At 37.9% G+C, this 26,389-nt stretch overlaps 2 protein-coding genes across 2 annotated transcripts in view; one reads left to right on the forward strand and one right to left on the reverse strand.

Annotated features, from left to right (window-relative positions):
- The first annotated feature begins 454 nt into the window (after window positions 1-454).
- On the forward strand, window positions 455-21,238 carry pigt (phosphatidylinositol glycan anchor biosynthesis, class T). The gene is given in 13 exon segments (XM_048178002.1): window positions 455-875; window positions 2,464-2,641; window positions 2,799-2,926; window positions 3,456-3,556; window positions 3,648-3,734; window positions 3,850-3,937; window positions 7,127-7,188; window positions 7,190-7,225; window positions 7,398-7,554; window positions 7,746-7,946; window positions 19,884-20,049; window positions 20,211-20,294; window positions 20,384-21,238. Coding segments are annotated over 13 exon segments (1,920 nt in total). The 5' UTR covers window positions 455-496; the 3' UTR covers window positions 20,637-21,238.
- LOC125259789 (papilin-like) overlaps window positions 20,935-26,389 on the reverse strand; it is a 192,080-nt gene continuing 186,625 nt past the window's right edge. The window contains exons 13-16 of the mRNA XM_048177709.1: window positions 24,993-25,142; window positions 24,813-24,893; window positions 24,444-24,593; window positions 20,935-20,945 (exon numbers count right to left, since the gene is read on the reverse strand). Coding sequence (XP_048033666.1) covers window positions 20,935-20,945; window positions 24,444-24,593; window positions 24,813-24,893; window positions 24,993-25,142 — 392 coding nt within the window. The remainder of the gene's footprint in view (window positions 20,946-24,443; window positions 24,594-24,812; window positions 24,894-24,992; window positions 25,143-26,389) is intronic.

The following is a 26,389-nucleotide window of genomic DNA, read 5'->3' on the forward strand; positions in this document are numbered from 1 at the left end:
TCTGAATGAATATTTTGAACCAAACGAATTCAATGAATTCTAATCACTGGATCTTGATACAGAATCCAAGAGCGACACCGCAGGCCGAGCCGTGTAGTTACAGTGAAATTAACTAATTTAGTCTTCTAAGAATTATTCATCATAACTTGCTTTATTATTAATAGCTAAATTATTAGTCATAACTTCAGAACCCCCTGTTATATCATTAAAGTTCAGCAGTCCAGTAGCCTAATGGGCGTATATTGAGTTCTGAATAGCAATAATGTGAAACACTGATACTTATAATAATAGTGATATTTATTTACTATTAATTACAGTATAATCTTGTGCACTGCTGAGAGAAATTTACCATAAACGGAATAATCTTTTCTCCTGTTAGTCAAATTTTATATTCTCGTCTCCCATTGGTCAAATTCCTACATACCCTTCGCTGATTGGTCTACGCTGCCAACCACATCCAGGAAGTGTTGCAGCAAGAAGGGAAGCTGTAGCAAAAATGGCAGCGCACAGGTGCGGTTTGTCTCTAGTAATCATTTTGTTTTTTTCTAGTTTAGCTCACCCCAGTAGCTGTGACACGTTTGAAAAAGCAAACGGTAATGTAGGCGAAAAACAGAGCGTTTCAGACGCTCACCGAGAAGTTAATGCTGATGGCAGCGTCACTGGAGAGGATCTGAATGAAAGGCAATGGCAGTCGACTGATGTTGAGGTGGACAGAAGCGATGGCACGGAAGACAGCGAACCTTTTAGACCAGCGCCGGCGAAAGATGAGTTTCAGGAGGAGCTGGTCATCCGGCCCCTGCACTCCGGGGACATTTATGCCAGCTTCCAGTTCCGCACACTGTGGGATACTGACTTCCTGCAAGAGGGACAGAAAGGTGAGTTATCATCTCTGATGAACCCATCACTCAATCACTCAAACAATTTGTCTTTGTACATCACAATGCATGCTAGCATATTACTGTACACGGGCACACACGGGATGTAAAAAAGAGAATAGAATTTTTTTTTCATTCAAACCAGGGTAAGTTGTAGCTTTTACGATCACCGTGTAATAAAATTGGACCATTCTTATTTTTTGCAATATTATGTAATAATATGGAAAATTGCACTATTTATATTCTTTATTTGTGCACATCATTAAAGGATTAGTTCACTTTCAAATTAAATTTTCCTGATATTTTACTCACTCCCATGTCATCCAAGATGTTTATGTCTTTCTTTCTTCAGTCGAAAAGAAATTAAGGTTTTTGATGAAAACATTCCTGGATTATTCTCCATATAGTGGACTTCAATGGAGCCCAAACAGTTGAAGGTCAAAATTACAGTTTACAGCGATCCCAGACGAGAAATAAGGGTCTTATCTAGAGAAACCATGGCTCATTTTCTAAAAAAAAAAAAAAAAAAAAAAAAAAAAAAAAATATATATATATATATATATATATATATATATATATATATATATATATATTATATTTATAAGTTTTAACAATAAATGCTCATCTTGAACTATCTCTCTTCTTCTTCTTCTCTATTTGAATTCCAGCAGTGTAGACACTGCTAAGTGTATTACTGCCCTCCACAGGTCAAAGTTTGAATTAAATTGTCATATACAATATGCTAGTGCAAGTATATAACAATTAGTTATATACTATCAAAATAAGTATAATAATATACTGTTTAAAATAAGAATAAAATGAATGACCTCGGTCGATACACTATACTGATTATGCTATGTTTACCAACAGAAGTAAAAAGTTTTTTGAAGAGCTGCTCCCAGCAAAGTTGACAGAGTTATCTCCTTAAATTGCCCCTGTTATGCTATTTTAAAGGTTCTTATTTCTAATTTTGTTTTTGATGTCTCCAAAAATACGTTACATGCATCCAAGGTTAATAACACTTTCTTTTTCTCCTTTCTGAGCACCTGCTCTACTCTGATTGGTCAGATGGCCCAGTCTGTTGTGATTGGACTACCACTTACAGTGCATGTCAGAAACGAAACGCCCATTACCATTTCTGAATTTCATCACTTGAGTCCTCATCCTGTGGAAATGCATGCAAATTATATTCGCTTTCACAGCACTGAAAACGGCGTCTTCTCAACATGTGGACAACATGAACCAAACTCTTCTAAGTCTCAGCTACAGTGTTTGAGGGTCAAAGTAGACGTTGTTCGCGGGCAGCCAATGAAGACCATAGGATGGAACTATGCAAATTTGCATAATGTCGTTTTGAGCAGGAACTGAGACTGGAATTAATGGTGACTTGTTGTAGGCAGTTCAGATCTGGTTATTTCTTTTGGGAGACAATAACTCCATTTATTGTGCACTTTAATCTTTGAAACTTTGCAGACATTTTACATTCAAAAGTAGCTATATTACACACTATATGAAAGGTAATATCTGACAAAGCATAATAGCGGAACTTTTAACATTTGTTTTCATGATTTGTCTTTTTTGCCTACAGTTTCTCATTACCGGCTGTTCCCCAAATCCCTCGGCCAAGTGCTTTCCAAGTTTTCAGTGCGAGAGCTGCACATCTCCTTCACGCAGGGTTTCTGGAGGACCATGCAGTGGGGTCAGCCCTTCATCCCCTCTCCACCTGGAGCAGAGCTGTGGGTCTGGTTCCATCACACAGTCAGCGAGTGAGTAGTTACATGTGCTTAAATCAATTGTGAAAATCATTTTCAAGTATCCCTGATTTATAAGCATATTATTTTTATTCTGCAATTTGAGCAGAATAAAATTTAACCCCAAAATGGATTAACAGTCCACTGACTTTTGTTGAATTTGAATTCTCAGTGTGGATGGAAACTGGAAGGAGCTTACCAATGTCCTCTCTGGAATCTTCTGTGCCTCTCTGAACTTCATTGACCTGACCAACACAGTACAGCCCAGTGCTTCTTTTAAACCGCTGGGTCTGGGAAACGGTATGGCCGTTTTAGTTCATTATAAAGGGGCGTTCACACTGACAGTGATGCATTCTGACTTGCACTGATTTAAAGTCGGCATGAAATCATTTCTAAATGCATGTTATTGATCTTATTGTGAGAGAGACTGAGAGATTGCAATGGTGAAACGACAGACTTCCAATCATTTAATCTGCTTAAACCCCACCCATTTCTTACAATGGACTGCAAGCTTGCATGAAGATCTGCCTCCATCCAATCATCAACTGATGAACAGATCCAAATCCCTGCCCTACTGTTTTTTTTTTCTTTTCAATAATCTGTTTTTAATCTAATGTATGTCACAATACAGAAGAAAAGACAGGTCGCTACTTCTGTTACTTTGCGGCTTTAATTGTTGAACCTTTAGGTTTCAGTCAGTGTCACATCAGCAGGATATTTATCTTTATTTAAATTCACCCAAATAGCTCACACTATATTTTTAAAGCAACAAATCAAAGTTTAAACTTTTTTTTATGTACTTGATAATGATATTTTTGTCTCTAAACAGCGACAGATCACCGTTTTCTACGTTACGCCACGTTACCACGTGAAATTGTCTGCACTGAGAATCTGACACCCTGGAAGAAACTTCTCCCTTGTGGTTCTAAGGTTCAGATCATTGCCTGCTTTTTTTTTTATAACTGGTCATTTAAAAAGAAGGCATTAAATGCATTAATTTATGCCTTTTTCTTTTCTGCAGGCAGGTCTGGCGGTTCTCATGAAGTCAGAGAAGCTGTTTCACAGCAGTTTCCACTCTCAAGCTGTTCACATCAGACCCGTCTGTCAGGTAAGGTTCTTTTCAAAGCTTTCTTTAAAAATACAGAAATTATGTCCTGGCACAGACTGTACATTGTCTGGAAAATTCCTTGCATCCCGATGACCCTCAAGATTTTCTCTCTTAGGATGATCAATGCACAAATAAGGCATGGGAGCTGAGACAAACTCTCAATGTTGTGTTTGATCTCTACACTTCAGGCCAAGGCAAAAAGGGTGAGTAATAAATGAATGTTTGATGTTAGAAGATTTTCTCCTTTCCCATTTTAGTGTGGCAACTATAAGTAAGCCATTCGTAGGGTGTTTTAGCAGAAGTGTGTAAAAACTGGCTCTGTGCTGCTTTCAAAATATTGCTCTGTATGAGAAACCTACGGTGGCCCAGTAGTGCACAACACAACGAAATCGAGCCACAACACAACGGAATAAAGCCACAACAAAACGAAATCGAGCCACAACACAACGAAATCGAGCCACAACAAAACGAAATCGAGCCACAACAAAACGAAATCGAGCCACAACAAAAACGAAATCGAGCCACAACACAACGAAATCGAGCCACAACACAACGGAATAAAGCCACAACACAATGAAATCGAGCCACAACACAACGGAATAAAGCCACAACACAACGAAATCGAGCCACAACACAATGGAATAAAGCCACAACACAACGAAATCGAGCCACAACACAACGGAATAAAGCCACAACACAACGAAATCGAGCCACAACACAACGAAATCGAGCCACAACACAACGAAATAAAGCCACAACACAATGGAATAAAGCCACAACACAATGAAATCGAGCCACAACACAATGGAATAAAGCCACAACACAATGAAATCGAGCCACAACACAACGGAATAAAGCCACAACACAACGAAATCGAGCCACAACACAATGGAATAAAGCCACAACACAACGAAATCGAGCCACAACACAACGGAATAAAGCCACAACACAACGAAATAAAGCCACAACAAAATGAAATCAAGCCACAACACAACGAAATAAAGCCACAACAAAACGAAATCAAGCCACAACACAACGAAATCGAGCCACAACACAACGGAATAAAGCCACAACACAACGGAATAAAGCCACAACACAACGAAATAAAGCCACAACAAAATGAAATCAAGCCACAACACAACGAAATAAAGCCACAACAAAACGAAATCAAGCCACAACACAACGAAATCGAGCCACAACACAACGGAATAAAGCCACAACACAACGGAATAAAGCCACAACACAATGGAATAAAGCCACAACACAATGGAATAAAGCCACAACACAACGAAATCGAGCCACAACACAACGAAATTGAGCCACAACAAAACGAAATCAAGCCACAACACAACGAAATCGAGCCACAACACAACGGAATAAAGCCACAACACAATGGAATAAAGCCACAACACAACGAAATCGAGCCACAACACAACGAAATAAAGCCACAACACAACGGAATAAAGCCACAACACAATGGAATAAAGCCACAACACAATGGAATAAAGCCACAACACAACGAAATCGAGCCACAACACAACGAAATTGAGCCACAACAAAACGAAATCAAGCCACAACACAACGAAATCGAGCCACAACACAACGGAATAAAGCCACAACACAATGGAATAAAGCCACAACACAACGAAATCGAGCCACAACACAACGAAATCGAGCCACAACAAAACGAAATCAAGCCACAACACAACGGAATCAAGCCACAACACAACGGAAATGCTCCTGACCACTAGGGGGCTCTCAGAGCTCGGTAAAGTTAGTTTTCCTTGCCAATGTTCTATAGAGTCGGCAGTGATATCAACACCACAATTAGTTTCAACAGTATGTAACCACTGTATATCGACATGAAATATTAATTCAAAATCACCTACGTGCACAATAGCTTCATATTTATACCTGTCCTGTAAATGATTTGACGCGCTACCGCGGGGCATGATGAAGGGAACGTCTGCCAATTCCACCAAGTGGTTAAAACGTATAATTTGTATTCATTAAAATTACTTTTAACATTTAAAAACAGACATGTTCAAATTCCAAAGCTTGTCAGTTACCAACAGGAAGTAACCAAGCTTTGGAATTTGAATATATCTGTTTTTAAATATTAAACAAAGTCATTGTAATGAATACAAATTATACGTTTTAACCACTTGGTGGAATTGCCGGATGTTCCCTACATCATGCGCGGTAGCGCGTCAAATCATTCACAGGTATAAATATGAAGCTGTTGTGCACTTAGTTGATTTTTAATTAATATTTCATGTCGATATACAATGTTTACATACTTAAAACTAATCATGGTATTTATATCTTTGTAAGACTTCGACTTTATAGAACATTGGCAAGGAATACTAACATTACAGAGCTCTGAGAGACCCCAAGTGGTCGGGAGCATTTCCGTTGTGTTGGTCGTTGTGTTGGAGCTCGATTTTGTTGTGTTGTGGCTCGATTTTGTTGTGTTGTGGCTTTATTCCGTTGTGCTGTGGCTCGATTTCGTTGTGTTGTGGCTTGATTTCGTTGTGTTGTGAACTTAAGTTTGCTTTTTTAATTTCGTTGTGTTGTGCACTACTGGGCGACCGTAGAAACCTGTTTGAAAAAGACAATGACCACATTTACATGCGCACCAATAATGTGATTATTTATTCCCATTAATCAGAGTAAGGACTTTATCACAGTAAGATGTTTACATGTCACGATCCAAACTATTCACTCCTGTTTACATGCAATTTTCATTCATTCTGATTATTCTCTAAGAAAATGTGGTTGTTTTTGCCACCATTATTCACATACCCCAATGCACAGCACATACAGTAGGTGTGTTACTGGCCCAAGCTCTTCCAGCGCACATGGATGTGTTCTTTGAGTCTTTGGGATCTGGCCTCAGTCATTTTTTCGATGATGCACCTAAAAATGTCAACATTTCAATGCTTTCGACCAATCAATATACTGCACTATATTCATATTGTGCAACATAGTCAATATGAACATGAACAGCCCTAAAAAAAACAATGTGCAATTTGGTCAGGGTGGAACAAATGCGATTAAAGTGTTTACATGTATGTGTATATTGCGATTAAAATTCAGTATATGCCACATTTTACTATGATTATGGTATCTACTATTATGAGTGCTTGCATGAAATTTTCGAGGTTTAATTGCAATATTGCCTAAACCTCATTATAATCACATTGAGGGTGCATGTAAGCATAGTCAATTAAAATTTTTTAAATGACAATGAATCAAAATTAAGAAGAAAAAAGTGAAATCTAAATAGAGAAGTGTCATAAAAGCAGAGAAAAGGCCTAGACTTACACACCTGAAGCAGTGCTATGCTCAATCCATTTGCGTATTCATTACTGTCTACTATCTTTTCACAGAATGGTCTCTGTTTAAGATGTTTTCTCGAACTTTGACAGAGGCATGTCCTCTTGCTGCCTCCTAGTAAAGTCTATGTGGACATCACAGACAACCCTGAGGTGAAACTAATACAATGAATACTTTCTATCTGCTTTGTGGTGCTTTTAATGTTCCTGTAAATGGAAAATAGATCTGGCTAAAAAGCTTTTTTAAATTTGTAAATTCCATTTGATCATTGTCCACTGTAGTTTTCTTCTGTTTTTTTTGAGCATTATGCTGTCTGTCCAACAGGGGGAGCTGTTTGAGTTGAGTCCTGCCACTTCTCTGCTCAGCCAAGCTGTGGTGCTAGGGGATCGCAGGACATATTCAGTATATGACCTGACCAGAGCTGAGACGTTTGGCCAGTTACGTTCACTCAATCTCCTACTGCGTTGGAAAGGGGAGAGCGGTATGAATGAGTTTAATAGATAGTGTCCAAAATGATGCATCATATCCTTATTGTAAAACGATGATATCAAGTGAAAATAACTGGAACTATTTGCGTTCTTTTTACACACTAACAATCTTATGTTCTTTGGAAGCATAGTCATTTTTAAATGTGATTCTATTAATCTCTGGTTCTTTCACCTTGTGCTTTAGGTGATATGCTGCGTCCCCTGCTGCATGCAGAGCGGTACGTGGCTGGTTTTGGGCTGCAGACAGGGGAAATTCACACCATCATCTATAATAACCACCCATATCGGGCTTTTCCTGTGCTGCTGATGGATTCAGTGCCCTGGTACCTGCAGCTGTACATTCACACCCTTACAGTCACCAGCAAGTCCCGTGATAACAAACCCAGTGAGTTTATTCTATATTTATTGTGGACTTTATGTATGGTTTGTTTATATTTTATTGCTTGTTTTAGGGCAGTTCTTCAATTATGGGAACGTGAATCTTCTCTAAATGTTAATCTATTTACTATGATATAAATTTACTAGAGATGTGCCGATATTTATCAGCCGATTTTTGCTCAATTTACAACCATAGGCATATCGGCTGTAGCAGGAAAAAGGCTGATACAACAAACCGATGGTTTATTAATTAACTGCGTGAAGGCACTGACCTGTATAATGACTGTTGCGTAATCCTAGTGCCGCTTTCTGTGCTTTTAAAGTTAATCAAATAACAAAAGATCGCGTTTAAATAAGCAAATAACCTCTGTAACTTTCATAAGTGTAGCGGACCCCATCGAAATGATGACTACTTTACTGATGATACTTTACTGATGTTTTATAACAGTTTGTTGCATCCGTTTTTCACGCTAAACAAATCACCACAAAAGCTAAACATTACAGAGCACAAGAAGTGCGCGTTAAAGCGCATGCTCTCCATTACCTGTATTAAAATCTCCATACACGAGAAAATCCATCAAAATAAGAGTCCCGCCTTAGTAAAGGAGATCTCAGATCGTATACATATTTAAACTTAGAAAAAAATTAAAATGTATACAAAAACAAATTACAAGATGAATCACAATAAATTGTTACAATCATTTGTTTGCTTTATTTCTGTACCTTTAAAACTATTAAACCTACCTAAAAAGCATGTATCTTTGTTCTGTTGTCTTTATGTAGGCCTGCTGAATGTTAAATGGATCCAATCCATGTTCATTCAAGTAATTTGATGCAGCAATAACACCTGCTAGTATATTTTAATGAAGGTGTTTTAGAACTTATCTTTTTTTAAAAACATGATTATTTAAAACATGATCAAAATACTATCTATTTTGATGACAAAATTTCAATTAAGAGAGGAAGTGACAAATAGCGGTATCGGTATCGGCCAATAATTGTTTGTTAATATCAGTATCAGCCCCAAAAAATCATATCAGTGCATCCCTAAAATTTAAATTTACTAAATTATTATTATTACTATTATTTTTAATGAGAGCATTAACTGATTATTGCTGACATTTATATATATTTGAAAAAATCATGAAGGATTCATTAAATTGATCAAATATTTCACAATATCCATACCTGCAAACTAGTCGTTTTTCTTCAAAATTCACAGTTTTGAATCAAAATATGTCATTTATATGTGAATCATGTAGATCTGTAGAGTTTTTTTTCTTTTTTTTTTTTTCGGGTGTGGGGGGTGTCAGGTTGAGTTCGCAGGCACAATAAATTGAAAATGGGCTACTGTAGTGAGATCATCCCTTGTATGGGGGTTAAAAAAAATAAGTGGTTGGATTGTTATCGTTATAGGGTGGTTTTGTACACACACTGCCAACACACATTTATGTCCAAAAGTGAATTTGCATAATAGGTCCCCTTTAAAGAGTTGCATTCTCATGTTTAGGGATGCACCGATGCCATTTTTTTAAGGACCGAGTATGAGTACCACTTTTTTTTTTTCTTCTGGTACTCGCTGATACTGATACCGATACCAATGCCTATACATTTATATAGCACAGTGAGACTAACTTTTATGTGCTTCTCACAAACTTAAAGAACAAAAATTTCAGTGTCCAATATCCTTCAAAGGGCATAATTACCAATATATTGTTGTTATATAAAAAGAAATTTACAAACAAATTACAAACAATACAACAAATACTATAGAGATACAAATTGAATAAACATTTTTGTTCAGATACAGTAGGTTTATTTACCATATACATTATACATTATACCATATACATTTACTTAACATCTTTTGTTGTTTTATTAACATTATTGACAAATATAGGCAACGCTCCCTTTAAGACTGAATCCATGGATATAGACACACATCCTGTTTTCACCCAAATGTTTGGGTCGTCTTAAGCCATAACCGACTGTATTTACGTCAGATACTCCACAGGATGGACATTTTGACAACTATGTGTGCATTTGACCATTCAGGCACGAGGAGAACTGATCGCGCGCTGTCTGAGAGAACTCGCTCTCAAGAAAGAGAGAGTGTGCGATAGAGAGAGCACGCTTCTGGTTTGTGTCATTCAGTGCGATTCCACCTATCCCGCCTTCACTAATCGATAACGAATTGAGATTGAAAGCATGCAGTTCGCAATGTATGTGTCGTCATCATTAATTTTGAAGTATTTCCACACCTCTGAGGCTGACATTGTTTCTGCTGCTGCCGCCGGTGTCTCTGTGCACGGACAATTCTGTCGGTTACGTCACGTGAGGTATCGGTCTTTGGTATCGGGGGTATTTTTACGAGTACGAGTACAAGTACATGAGCTTGGTATCGGGCCCGATACCGATACTGGTATCGGTGCATCCTTACTCATGTTAAACATGTCCAAAATTTCAAAACACAAGTTGGACTTATGGAGTATTTTTGTGCCAAATATACTACTTCCGGTTGTGGACCGGGGTTCTGTTTTTTTTTTGTTTTTGTTTTTTGAGTATGGCCTGTATGACATCATAAAGAGTGAAGTGCCTATACAAGGAATTCCGCATTCCTTGTATGAGCACTTCTCCCTGATGAGCGTGCACACACACACACACACATCACCAAGAGCAAGAGTTTCGTTTTCAACAATGGCTGTGTCCCAGTTCAGGGGCTGCACCCTTTGAAGGCTGCATACATCATCGAGTCATTTAAGAAAAATAACCGTTAGATTGCAAAGTAAGAAATCAATGTAATGCGTGAGCATAGAACTCTCATCTCCACTTAACGCTGGGTTCTTTGGGAAGCAAGGTTGTCTTTACCTCACAACCAAAAACACACTTCTTTGGTGACACTGTTGATTTCGTGAAGTCCTGTGACCTGTTGATGGGCATGCTCTTGCTCTCTCGCTCTGGTCGACGTGTGTGCGCGCGCTCTTCTGGGAGAAGTGCCCGTACAAGGAATTCAGACCTTTATGGTGTCACACAGACCCATACTCGACAAAAAGACCGCAAAGTTTATGAGCATTTGGCTGAGTATTTTTGGCACAGAAATACTCCATCATATGTCCAACTCGTGTTTTGAAACTTTGGCCATGTTTAGCACGAGAATCTCTTTAACAGTGTAAATAAGTCAGAATACATGAAATAGCATTATAGCCCCCTTTAAAATAACAGTTTTCATCCTAATATACTGATTTTATTTGAACATTTATTTTTATTAACAATGGTGAAAACAGTTGTGCTGCTTAAAGGGGACCTATTACAGGGTGGGCGCGGGTCCTTAAAAAGTTTTAAATTGAACTTGTTTATATCTGTAGACACTAGGGATGCCACAATTCTCAATATAATATTGAACCGTTCGGTACGACATCCACGGTTCAATACGCGCTTGTGAATTGCGTTTTTTTCGGTTTTACATTTAAATAATTTATGTGCGTTTTATTTCTCTCCGAATTGACTGTTTGTGTGTGCCTGTAAGTCTACGAGTACTCCTCCCCGCGAGTAAATATTCAATCACTATGCTCTAAAGTTAGGGGGCGCTGAACCATCATTCCACACTTTAACATGGCGAGCGGCGGGGAAGTGAGGCTACAGTACGAGAAAGCGCCGGCGTCTTTCAAATCCGTGGTGTGGAGACATTTCGGTTTTGCCGTTGAGTATAATCAAAGACTATAGAATAACACAAGACGCGTCACTCGTATTGTTTTGAATGGGAGAAAGTGAAACGCGCAATATGGTGGAATAAGTCCCGCCTTCTAAATAAGAGCCAATCGCTGACTGATAAAGTCATCGCGTCACTGCAGCGGCCGTTAGAAGCACCGGTTTCTATAGAAACAGCCAGACTAGTGTCTCCGAAATGAGGCACAAGAGACGCGCATTTAGGTCTGCGCATGCACATTAGCTTGATCCAGCCTGAAAAGTACAGATTTTTTGTCATGATTCCAGCGTTTGAGAAAAAAAATAAAATAAAATGAGGCAGTTGTTGTCAGATTTTATTGGTGATTTCAAATATTAAATTTAATCGAAAGCTTGGTAAACAGCTTTGGAGAATTTGTTTGTACAGTTTGTACATGGGCTACCAACAGCTGTGAGATGTCAGTGTTAATTTTAAAATAAAAAATTATTTTATATTATACAATACACTAGAAACTAGTGGACTTTTCTTTGCTTTTAAATAAAATAAAGGAGTATTGCAATAAATCGTTTTTACTTTTTCTACTAACCTCTTACTGTTCCTATTGCCTAAGCATAGAATAACAAACTGAACCGAACCGAACCGAAAACCGTGGTTAAAAAACCGAGGTATGTATTGAACCGTGGGCTAACTGTATTGTTGCATCCCTAGTAGACACCCTGTATTATGCACCTTTTTAGAAAATGTAATATAAGTCTCAGATGTCCCCAGAATGTATCTGTGAAGATTCAGCTCAGAATACCCCACAGATAATTTATTATACCATGTTGTAAATGGCCATTTTTGAGTGGAAGGAAAAACATGCTGTTTTTGTGCATGTGTCTTTTAAAGGCAAATAAGCTGCTGCTCCTCACCCCACTTTCCAGAAGAAGTTGGAGCCTTTACAGCTTGTGCCTCGAATACTGTTCCAAAAACTAAAAGATCTGTTTGGTTTTGATTATCATCTCTATTGCGGTCATGTTCACGTGACATTGCAGTTCTTCATTATCATGAAAGTTGTACATGTGTTTTAAAGCCATATTAGTCTAAATTTCTGATATGGTTTTCTAAGTGCGCACAGAGAGCTGGATGTCAAATGGTGCACTGCAGGAATATTAAACTAAGTTCTTTTTCATGTGTTTTGTGCTTAAATATATGCAAGGTTATGTCAAAAATGCACACAGTTCACATAAACAGTCGGTTATGTCTGTGAACATAAACAGCAAGTAAAGAAATTGCATGTGTATATTAGATCTGTGTATTAAACATCAAACAACAAAAGAAAAACAGAAAATCTCTTAATTGAATTTCTTACTTGAATGCTCTGGCTAGAAGATAAACATGGCAGACTGTGTACAGCTCACTCAGGGTGAGGTCTATGCTAATAGACACATGGCAACAGTGCACAGTGTCTCGTTGCCCTTCTCAGGGATCCATGGTTACATTTGTAACCTGAGATGTACCCTTTTGAATGGGAACTTGCAATGCGTATTAGGACGCTAATGGGGGGACAAATGCTCACTCCGCCATGCTGAAGGAATGAGTGCTGTGACATAAGTTAGTGACATCAATGGAATTAACTGGAGTCAAGTTCCCTGTTCTAGCGGTATGCGCCATTGGTTGTCAAAGACTGTATCCCTATAGCCAGTAACCCTAGCTATGAAGGGCAGCTTAGCACAGGGCCTGGTATAAAAGGCCTCTAAGGGAATATGGCCAAGGACAAAACATCCTGCTTACCAAAGAGGCTAAGAGAAGCCTCACACTCGATACTGCCATCCAAGTGGATCCCTTGGGGCAGAGCCTTCAGCAGGAAGAATCTCTAAAATAAGAGGAAACCTAACAATTCCACCTCGAGGACAGTTAACCAGGGAAGCTTCAAAAGAGAACCTACCACCCAATCTACTGCCCTCACAGAGCTCTCAGAGCGGAGGCTTCAGGATAACGTCCCTCTACAGCAAGGGGAAACCTAACTACGCTCAAAGAGAGCCACACAACTCCAATCAGTATCTAATGCGTACAGTAGGTAGCCATCCAAAACGGTGTTTCTACCGCCGCCGCCGCGTCGCAAAGTGCATTTGCAGCTTTTGACCGCTGAGTGGAGCTTTAACCACGTTATCCAACAAATGCATCTAAGCACATTTATCTTTATGCAAAATGTCAATTTTCTCACATATTATGCCTATATTTATCACAAATACATTTTTTATTTATATTTTAAACTCCTTTAATAAAACAGTATGGATTTTTGACACGCAGATACTTTGTTATTCGTTACCTGTCCTTTATTTTGACAGATAACTACTTAGGAAAAATATAGCCTATCTGTTTGGACACTGATTAAGAAATTGTTGCGTGTTTCATGAATTATATCCTTTATTTTAAAACGTGAGTCACTGAATAATTTCGCTCCCATTATTAAGGCACGATTTAGCTAAATCATTGAAACTAAAAAGAATGGACGGATTAATAAAACGTCATAAAAAAACTGCAACTCCTGCAGCCGCATTTAAATGCAGGACTGTATTCTATTCCTTAAAATATCAAATATCAAATTCAGAAACAACACATTCCAGCGCATAGATCGCCTCTTATTTAATACAGACCTACGAATTTATTATCGAATTGAGATATTTCTTTCTTTTTAGGTACAATTATTCGCTGAGTTTAAGTTCATTTTTGAGACGTTTCAGATTCTCGCAGAGAGCCAGCTAAAAGCTCACCCTGTTTATTTATTTTATTTTATTTTTCACAAGTACAAGGTTTTGTTGTTATTGTGAGCGTACACAAATAAAAGTAGACTATTTGTAGTCTTGCATCAACCTGCAGGCTATCGCCAAAAAATGACGGAAGGCCTGTTTTAAGTTGTTTCAGCTGTCATGAGGAGAAAATCCATCAGAACGCGCCGGCGCTTTTGTCGGCCAGAGGGATAAAAATGTAACCAATTTAGTTTCATATTTATATTTAAATATTGGGCTATAGCCTAATATAATTTTTTTTAGGATGTCACCAATGTTGATTATGAAAAGTGAATAGCATGACGGATGCGCAATGTCGGGAGACATGCAGCGGGTCAGACATAAGTTTGACCACTTCATTAAGTTTTGTTTTATAGTAAGTCTTTCTTTAAAGTGAATTTCGTTTTGTAGAAATTGTATCTTAATTTCAATCGATGATTCATCAACCAATTGCCTATATTTAATAATTAGGAAGAAAACCAAGAATGTCGGATGTGAAATGGATAACAAACGAAACCATGTTTCCGTGGCCTTTGAATAAGGCTGAATCAATAGATGTCTTTCTGTTTTTATTAAATTTCTTAAATACATGTCTTTATTACTTAATTAATTGATAAGATGTTTTGGTCTAACAATATATTTTAGCTGGTCTAAATTCTAAGTTAGACACAAATTTGCATAAAAGGCTAGGCTATATAAGGTTCCCTTAGACAAGCGCGTAAATTGCTGTTTCGGCCGCAAATTTTCAGTAATTTCGATCGGTGCATCAAATGATATATAGGCCTAAACTAAATTCATATATTTACAGTAAAAGAATAAAGAAATAGCCTAACTCTAGACTTATTGGCTAGGATATTTACCTTTGGGCAATATAATAATAATAATAATAATAATAATAATAATATCTCAGCAAAGACCGAACATATTCATTTGTCTCGGCACACGACCTCTAACAGTAACACAGTAATAGCGCATCAAAGCTTGCTGTTGTCTTGGCTACCTTACAAAAGGCGATGGAAACAAGAGTGAATTTTCCCCCCTTTTGTGATAATTTAGCACTATTTTCTATTGTATTCTGCTTGCATTTTCGACTAAACTCAATTGACTAAAGATAAAAATAAAGCATTCAACTGATTCAGTTGGATGCTTTATTTTTATCTTTAGTCAATTGAGTTTAGTTCTAAAAAAAGCAAAGGCTAGTAAATAATCTGCGACGGGGCCCATATAGGGCGGGGGCTGCGGGGGTGTCCCGTATGCCCATGATGTAATGGTAATACATCGCTTACAAAGGGTTCTTGTTAACTACTGTATGATTATCAGACGATTTTAATGTGTTAATGTTTCAACCATATCGTGCAATTATAGCTATGTAACAATCTGATAAACTGCAATTGTGCAGTTTGTATCCATTAACACGCTCATAAACATTACAAAAAGAAATGTCATGCCATAAGCTACACAATTACGAACAAAAAAAAAAACGTTGATATCCCAATAATCAACATTTTGTTATTCAACAAGTGCTAGGCTATTAAGATAAAAAGTTTCTGCTATAGATAGTTTGCGCCTAATCTGACTCTCCACAATGGGCTACACAATGCATATGAATATTTTATAGGCCTATTTGTATTTTGACTGCAGTTAAGAGCAAAATGACGAGAACATGTTTAATATTGGAAGTTTAAGATTCTTTATTAAATATTCTTACTTTATGCAAAACATATAGGCATCTGTACATTACCTCTATAACATCATAACATAAATTATTAAATTATAGTTCAAATGAACCGTACAAACACAATTTTTGCTATTTATTTAGGCCTATTTATATCAGCAGATCTGTGTTGATTCAGTTTATTTCAATAACTGTTGATGTTGCAAACTGTGGTTAAGCTGTAAAGCAGCTCGAAAGAATTGACCAAGATATGTTACTTTATGGCTCCGTATTATTAGAACAATAACTGTACAGAATCTTTACTGCCATCCAATGTTCCTTAAAGACAAAGAAATAAAAAAAAAATGTTAAAGAAAAACAACAAACCGATTATGTTCCATTTATATTTCAATGTATAATGTTTACATTATCTTGTGTGTATAAAAAGCACTCACCCAACCTAACAGTGCTTGCTCTGCAACACTTGACAAGTTTGAGATAGGGGGAAGGGCGCTTTGTTTAAAATGTTTGTCACCAAAGCCATTAATCCAGAGGGCGGGAGACTCAAAATATTAGCCTAAGCTATGTGCATGACAGACCTTTTTGCAATCTTGGTGCTTTTTGTTAATTTGAACATCCTGATCTGATCATATGAAATAAGCTGACGAAATACACAATTGTTAGACTCTTGTTATGAGCATTTGCAGTAAGTTTCTTTATTTGTTTGTGTTATGGGGATTTGCAGAAGTTCCGAATGGGATCAACCCTCCCCCCGAGCGTTTGCCAGCGTCTGCTGCTGCCGAGCAGAGTATGTGCGAAGTTTTGACTGGAGCGAGGAGGGATTTTTTAAAAGTCGGAGCGTTGTGTTTTTTTTTTTTTTTTTTTTTTGTTTTTTTTTTTTTGTTTTTTTTTTTTAAATCTGCAAGAAATGTTATGAGGTTGGCGTGTGGTAGAAAAAAAAAGTTTGCACAATAAGCCACTACGCAAATCTGTGTCTAACTAGACCAGCTAAAATATATTGTTCGACCAAAAACATCTTATCAATTATTTAAGTAATAAAGTAATAAATAAATTTAATAAAAACAGAAAGACGTATATTGATTGAGCCTTATTTAAAGGCCACGGAAACATGGTTTCGTTTGTTACGCAATCCATTCCACACCCGACGTTCTTAGTTTTCTTCCTAATTATTAAATATAGGCAATTGGTTGATGAAACATTGATTGAAATTAAGATACAATTTCTACAAAACGAAATTCACTTTAAAGAAAGACTTACTATAAAACAAAACTTAATGAAGTGGTCAAACTTATGTCTGACCCGCTGCATGTCTCCCGACATTGCGCATCCGTCATGCTATTCACTTTTCATAATCAACATTGGTGACATCTTAAAAAGAATATATTAGGCAATAGCCCAATATTTAAATATAAATATGAAACTAAATTGGTTACATTTTTATCCCTCTGGCCGACAAAAGCGCCGGCGCGTTCTGATGGATTTTCTCCTCATGACAGCTGAAACAACTTAAAACAGGCCTTCCGTCATTTTTGGTGATAGCCTACAGATTGATGCAAGACTACAAATGGTCTACTTTTATTTGTGTACGCTCACAAAAACAACAAAACCTTGTAGGCTACTTTTGAAAAATAAAATAAAATAAAAAAACAGGGTGCGCTTTCAGCTGGCTCTCTGCGAGAATCTGAAACGTCCCAAAAGTGAACTTAAACTCAGCGAATAATTGTACCTAAAAAGAAAGAAATATCTCAATTCGATAAGATATAGGTCTGTGTTAAATAAGAGGCGATCTATCCGCTGGAACGTGTTGTTCCAGCGGAAATCATGGCCAGTGCTCGTTGCTGCTGTTATTAGTTCTCTTGGCGCTCGTGCACACGCGCAGTTTTCACACAGACAATCGAGCGTTTCGTTCTGGTAAAAGCACAAAACAAAATGCACACAACGTGTCCTTGCTCTTGATGTACAATCACTGATGAACACCTTTGGTTTTAATGAGTAAATTAGCCAAAATATTTATTCCTGCCGGTATTTTAGTCTGCAATATCAAAATCACTAAACGTTACATAGCATATATAGCCTAACAATAACAACAATAAAAAAATCAAGAACAATAGCAGTTAATAAGAATTATTGCTCTTAATGCGGTCTTAATGCTGGACCGTTCTCATTTCGCTCCGCATATAGAACTTTTTTTTTTTTGCTAAGAGCAAACCAGAATGAAAATATTACATTTTTAATCCGTGTGTGTGCGCTCCTAATATATATATGACTGTTTAATGACAATAGCATGCAGTAAGACTTTGTGTAAAGGTCTTTCTTTTAATTTTTGATGCATAGACTGTAGCCAAAGACTATCCCACGTTTTGAAATTAACTCTCACTTTACATTTTCTAATGGTTTTTAAGGATGTTAAAATGTTATATTATAATGTTATTGTTGTTTTACTTCGTCCTTTCATCTCCGTTTACAAACCGACATTTTATTATTACAGTCACTTTCCAATCCATCCCTTTGCGCCACCTGGCGGTAGTTTTTTACACGCGACTGAATTTCAGTTAACGCAACGGCCCTGCGACGGCGGTATGCGCGGCGGTAATACCCATTTTGGTTGTCCACCTACTGTAGCTCTGAGGAGCAGAGTTTTCAGCATGACAACTCTCTAAATTGAGAGGAAACCTGGCAACGATCCCCAAAAGTGTGGTAGAACCAAGGAGCCACAAAGAGAGCCATACAACCTGGTGCAACCATACCAGCTGGGCTCTAATAACGGAAGTCTGAGAATAACATTTCTAAACGAGACCTAGCAACATAAAACACCAAGACTGGGGGAAAGATCTGGCCCAGTTCTACTACTGCCTCAGGGTGGAGCCCCAGACCCTGGCATCTTTCAGCAGATCAGCCTGGCTACCCTGCAACACTGCTAGCCAGTGTCTCTTCAACTGGTGGCATCATCTCATATCCATGCTCATGCATCCCCTCCACTCTGGCATAATTAGCATGCTGAAATGGATGAATACGAGCTTAATATGACTTTCTCCACGATCTTTCCTCCTCAGTGTGCAGATCGGGAAGAAATTGAATGCATGAATGCTGAGCAATTATGGCCGTAAAGATATGGCTTGTCTAAGCAGCTTGTATCTCTCGTGCCGCCATGGCAGGATTGGAGAATATAAGCGATAACAGATCCTCGTCCAGCAGCTTGCCCTCGTCAGCTACACACCTCGTCTGGTGTGAACGCCCCCTCAGTCTCCTCTTCGCCTCAGCTGAAGCAGGTCCGGATCTGCAGGGAACAGATGATTGTTCCAATTTCCTTGAAACAAGGGACAAGTTTTTTCATAGAAAGTCCCTGGAGGACTGAGCGAGCATGCTCCTCGCCCAAGCAAATCACGCACAGCTCATGTGTCATCATGTGTCACATAGCACTGACACGGATGAACACACTTCCTGAAAGTTTTAGCTGCCATATTGCCTTCGACATGTTACAACAAACAAACGGCTCCTGAAGACAAGAAAGAGGACGACGTGTACTACAGGTGCCCTATTTACACTATGGTCACACCAAAAGTGATGTCATGGTGCTTCAGACAGGCATTCCCCATTAGTGTCCTAGGACGAAGTGCAAGTTCCCATTTGAAAGGGAACAATTATTTTAAATTATAGTAATATTTCACAATAATTTTCAACATTATTTAAAGTGAGGGAGTTTAAATATCAAAAAAGTTTATAGCTATTAGAAACTATCCTTTTTCAAATCATCCTTAGCGGACAGAAAAAGGAGCATAAAGAGTTTATAGACTTTGGTTCCTTCTCCTGTAGGTTACATTCACTACCAGCCCGCTAAAGATCGCCATCGTCCTCATCTACTAGAGATGCTGATCCAGTTACCGCCTCACTCAATGACAGAGGTCACTGTACAGTTTGAAAGGGCCCTTCTCAAATGGACTGAGTACACCCCTGATCCCAACCACGGCTTCTATGTTGGGTAAGACTCTTGCTTTTTAAGAATTACAAAAAAACCTGGATCTTTCAAAATACTTGTCTTAATGTAAATCATAAAATGTCATAATTGTTGTATGAATTAGTTACACATCCTGTGTGCCACTCCCTATATCTGACTGATGTTCCATAAATATGTTATTGCAGATCCTCTGTGGTCAGCGCCCTTGTGCCAAGTATGGTTGCAATGAACACCAACTTCACACAAGACCAACCGTTGTTTAGCAGTTTGTAAGTATAAACTGGCCTTGGTGTTAATAGTAAATAAGTGTACCTTAGTTGTTATTGTTCTTTATAACTTTTTCACCTCTGACTTCCAGTGTCCCAGTCAAAGAAGAGTCGAGCTACTTTGTGCGAGTGTACACAGAACCCCTGCTGGTAAATCTACCCACGCCTGACTTCAGCATGCCCTACAACGTCATCTGCCTCACCTGCACGGTGGTCGCAGTGGGCTACGGCTCTTTTTACAATTTGCTGACCCGCACATTCCAGGTGGATGAACCGAGTCCACCGCTGGCCAAACGCTTGGCCAACCTCGTTCGTCGCATAAGGGGAGTGCCACTGCTGACCTAACTGCCGAGAGCAGTTCTGACTCCAGAAATGTCCATGTTAGGCAGCTTAGAGAATTGTGACTCTAAAACGGCATCTGCTGGAGTTTTAAGATGCTTTTCAGCCCTGGAAGGACTTGACACCACTGTTCTGAACTTTTGTTGAACAAATGAGCTTCCAAAATGTATTATCCACCTTTTTTTTTTCTTTTCACAAGCATAAACAAAGCTTGCTGTCACAAGAACATTTTTAAAAGGAACTGCATGGTTTGGGCATTTGGGAGAAATATACATGGAAGAGCGTGATGTTAAGTCATCTCAGTTTACGCCACTCCTTTGAGAGCATTTCACAGAAACACAGACACTATAATTCAACTACTGAAAATGTATGTCTACGAATGTGGCATATAGCCCATTTTCTACTTTCTGTAATGCACTGATATTCAAATGTGTGTTGTTTTGAAGGACTGGACTGTTTTTAGTGTTTTGCCTTTTTTTCGTGCATTTGCCTGTGGGCAGACCACATAATGACCTCTAGACTTGGTGTTATTGAATTTGAATTTGAATTCTGAAGCATCTCTTTAACACTGGTTAACTTTCCAGTAATAAACTGACTGGAAACCCATTGGATGTTGGGAATGGTTTGCAGAGATTTTTTACATGCCTTGAGAGATTTTGAGTAAGAATGTATTTTTATCTCAACTGTAACATTCAGTTTGAATTACTGTAAATCCTTCTATAATCTGTTACATGACATGGTAGTTTGTATACACATACACCGATCAGGCATAACATGACCACTTTCCTTATATTGTTTTGGTCCCCCGTTTGCTGCCAAAACAGCCCTGACCCGTCGAGGCATGGACTCTTACTAGAGGTGGGGATTGAGATCTGGGGAATTTGGAGGCCAAGTCAACACCTCAAACTCGTTGTTGTGCTCCTCAAACCATTTCTGAACCATTTTTGCTTTGTGGCAGGAGCATTATCCTGCTGAAAGAGGCCACAGCCACCAGGGAATACCTTTTCCTTGAAAGGGTGAAGGTGGTCTGCAACAATGCTTAGGTAGGTGGTATGTGTCAAAGTAACATCCATATGGATGGCAGGACACAAGATTTTAGCCCTGATGAAGGCCTGTGTGCCAAAACGCATTGGCAAAATAAAATGCTGATCTTTTAGCTCCTTTTTTTTTTATTTACCCCTCAACGCCACAAGTGTTGCTGGTATTGTCCATAAATAGTTTCGTTTTTTATTCCATGCACTTTGTTGAGCATGTGAAGATGCACCAGATTAACTATGCTATACTATGCTATGCTATGCTATGCTATACTATACTAAAAGAAAACATGATTCATCAGACCAGACCACCTTCTTCCATTGCTCCGTGGTCCAGTTCTGAAGCTCACGTGTCTCTTTCGGCAGTGGACAGGGGTCAGCATGGGCACCCTGATTGGTCTGCTGCTATGCAGCTCCATACACAACAAACTGTGATGCACTGTGTATTCAGACACCTTTCTATCAGAACTAGCATTAACTTCTTGAGCAATTTGAGCTACAGTAGCTCGTCTGTTGAATCGGACCACCAATGAGCCATGACCGCCCATGACCCTGTCGCCGGTTCACCACTGTTCATTCTTTGGATCACTTTTGATAGATACTGACCACTGCAGACCTTGGCCCTTTTTTCCTGTTTCTAACACATCAACTTTGAGGACTCTCCCTGCGTTCCAATGCAGTCAGGACCTGCCTGGAACCATTTCAACCATGCTTTTCCCTGAAAATAATTGCACACCTTAGAATGTTTGTCAGGCAATCTCATTCAAGCGTTCAACAGCCCTGTAGTATAATATAATGTTCAACAGGTCTGTAGTGTTCCACTTCAGCACTACTTGGGAATGAAAGTAAGATTTCTAGTGCTCCACTAAACACTGTCACTTGAGAATAGAAGTAAGATCTCTAGTGTCTAGAGCAATTATCAGACAGACTCCAAACAATGCCTTTGAATATGCTTTAATCATGGCCGGGAGGATCTCATATCCATCACAGAGCAAAAAGGATACAACAGTTTATATGTAGGATATAGGTGACATGACTCATAACATATATATATATATATATATATATATATATATATATATATATATATATATATATATATATATATATGATTGGTTCTACATATGTGCAAAAAAAAAAAAATTTAAAATTGTATTTAATTAGCAATCTAGCCATGTCCATAGCTGAAATTAGTGAGCTGAAGAAATGGAGGCATAAAGTGATGGTACATTTTGTTCTCAAAAGCATACAAATGTTGAAAGAAAAAGAAATGAACAACTTGATTGATTTAAGTAAAATAATTCAAGTATGTATTATGCAAAATCAATCTCACTACTATTTCCACTGGATAAATCGGCAGAGTTTCACTGCATGCATGTTTGAGGAACATTTCTGTTCAGCAGGGCACTGACCATCATGGGAACATTATTTGGAGTCCTCTTCAGTAGGGAATATTGACTGCATGGATAGAGATTCAGATTTAGTCTGGCCATTTAGTGGCATTCAGCCTCAGATGTACAGCACAAAACACTCAAAGCATGAATATATAGTTTTACTCACAGAGTGAATTGCATTCTAAGTATTATTCATCATTGTTTTTAATTTTGTAAAGCCACCCTGTGTCTGAAACAGTGCTATAGGCTGAATTCAGGTACTTTTGACATAGAGAATATAATATAAAATTATACTTATAAAATAAGACACAAACTAAGGCAATGAAAAAGATGACCCAAGTATTATATAATATAAAATATAACATTTTATAATCCATTTGTTAACATTAGTTTACTACATTAGTTAACACGAACTGACTGAAAAATACTCGAGAAGCATTTATTAAGAAATAATTGACGATAGGCCATTGAATTATTAGAAAATAATGCACACCTGAGGTGGTAATGTGGTCACGATAAGAACTCGAGTGTGCATTATTTTCTAATAATTCAACAAACCGGAGTCAATTATTCCGCTTAACATTATTTCCAAAAAAACATGGAAATAATTTGTTCTTTTTATCCAGTTGTTAACTGGATACTAACATGCATGCATTATTTGCTTGGTCAGTGTTGTCATGGGTTTCAGTTCTTTTGCTTTTGTAGGCTGTAAGGACCTTTGAAATAACTGAAATCATTTGGCTAAGTGATATCAAAGACTATAGAATAACACAAGATGAACTCATATTGTTTTGAATGGGAGGCGGAATAAGTCCCGCCTTCTAAATAAAAGGCGATCGCCGATTGATGAAGTCATCACGTCACTGCAGCGGCCTTTAGAAGCTCCGGTTTCTATAGAAACAGTCAGACGCTCGCCTCCGAAATGAGGCACGAGACGCGCATTTAGGACTGCGCATGCGCATTAGCTTGATCCAGCCTGAATAATACTTTTTTTTGTTTTTTGTCATGATTTGAGTTTTTATAAACAACATTTATGAGACAGTTGTTGTCAGATTTCATTGGTGATTTCAAATATGAAATTTAATCGAAAGCTTGGCAAACAGTTTTGGAGAATTTGATGTTTCCCCATTCAAAGAGATAGGAGCTGCACTTGAATACCCCAGAGACGTTTCAAAGATGGTCGCAGAGTGAAATGTCTTAAAGGGACTTTGGTGATATGGAACTACTTTAGTAATATTTTAATATAATATAACTTTATAAAATAATATAATATAAAATTTAATACAATACCTGTAACTGGAGGCATACATTCATGTCCACAGTATAATATAATATAATATAATATAATATAATATAATATAATATAATATAATATAATAATATACCTATAACTGGAGGCATACACTGAAGTCCACATCCATTGCTGCAACATTTCTCATTGTTGGCACAGTCACTGTCATCGGCACAGGGCCTGAAACGTATCCGGGGACACATTTCTGCTTCATATTGTCTGCGTGGACACACTCCTGGCTTTTCTGTTATACAGACACATGACAGAGAAACCACATCACTGAATGCTGAATGTCTTTTTCACTGGGGTTTTTGGTTCTTTTGCTGTTTTAGTAAATTAGTAGTAGTTTTTTAGTAAATTTTATTTATAGAGCACAAATAATAATATAATTCAATAATCAAAAAGGCTACAGAGTAATGATATGTCTTGAGTCTAGATTTAAAAACAGAAATAGAGGGAGCACTCTTAATGTCAGGTGGCATCTGATTCCATAACCGTGGATCAGCAACTGCAAAGGCTCTGTCTGCTTTAGCCGTGGGTTTCCCTGAAAATAATAGCACACCTTAGTACGTTCGTCAACCAATCAGATTCAAGCATTCAACATAAATAATAATATAATATAATATAATATAATGTAATATACCTGTAACTGGAGGCATACACTGAAGTCCACATCCATTGCTACAGCATTTCTCATTGTTGGCACAGTCACTGTCATCGGCACAGGGCCTGAAACGTATCCGGGGACACATTGCTGCTTCATATTGTCTGCGTGGACACACTCCTGGCTTTTCTGTTATACAGACACATGACAGAGAAACCATATCACTGAATGCTGAATGTCTTTTTCACTGGGGTTTTTGGTTCTTTTGCTGTTGTAGTAAATTAGTAGAAGTTTTTTTAGTAAATTTTATTTATAGAGCACAAATAATAATATAATTCAATAATCAAAAAGGCTACAGAGTAATGATATGTCTTGAGTCTAGATTTAAAAACAGAAATAGAGGGAGCACTCTTAATGTCAGGTGGCATCTGATTCCATAACCGTGGATCAGCAACTGCAAAGGCTCTGTCTGCTTTAGCCGTGGGTTTCCCTGAAAATAATAGCACACCTTAGTACGTTCGTCAACCAATCAGATTCAAGCATTCAACATAAATAATAATATAATATAATATAATATAATGTAATATACCTATAACTGGAGGCATACACTGACGTCCACATCCATTGCTGCAGCATTTCTCATTGTTGGCACAGTCACTGTCATCAGCACAGGGCCTGAAACGAATCCTGGCACACATTTCTGCTGCATATTGTCTGATTGGACACACTCCTGGCTTTTCTGTTATACAAACACATGACAGAGAAACCACATCACTGAATGCTGAATGTCTTTTTCACTGTAAAAAGATTTTTGGAAGTTTTATATATTATTGGAATATTTTTTACAAGAAAGAGCTATTTCAGTCTTTCTACTTTAAAATGTCATGTTTTATTCAATGTGTTGCTTGCTTTTTATTTTTTATTGGTATTATTTTTTTACTTTACCAGCAATTTCTGATCTAAAACTGTTCCTACACCAAGAGTTCCTTTTGAAAGACCTTTATTATTATCCATTTATAATTGAAACTCACTGAATGGCTCATCACTGAAAGCAGGCGGCACACACACGGCCCCAGAGCATCTGTATCCTCTAGAACAGTCTCTGTCAGAAGCACATCCTCGAGGGGACCCCACGATCGTCACCTTCCCTGGAGAGTAACCAGGCACTACAGAAGAGTATCATTAGAGGAGACCAGGTTGTAATAAATGTTTGTTTCAGCATCTGTAAGTCAGTGGTTTTGCAATGTCTCTCAAGCTAATTCACATCTGCTTCAAATTAAAGTAGAAATCTACTTTACCCCTAAACTGTGTCAGTGTCATATAAAAAGTCTGTAACACCAGTTGCAAGCAATTGTATCTGTCAAAATTCAGTTTAATAATTTTAATCCATGACAAAAACTTAACAACCTCACACTTTTACTGAAGAAGTTATAAGT

This window comes from Megalobrama amblycephala, linkage group LG24 (assembly GCF_018812025.1).
Source record: "Megalobrama amblycephala isolate DHTTF-2021 linkage group LG24, ASM1881202v1, whole genome shotgun sequence".
Classification (NCBI taxonomy): Eukaryota; Metazoa; Chordata; class Actinopteri; order Cypriniformes; family Xenocyprididae; genus Megalobrama; species Megalobrama amblycephala.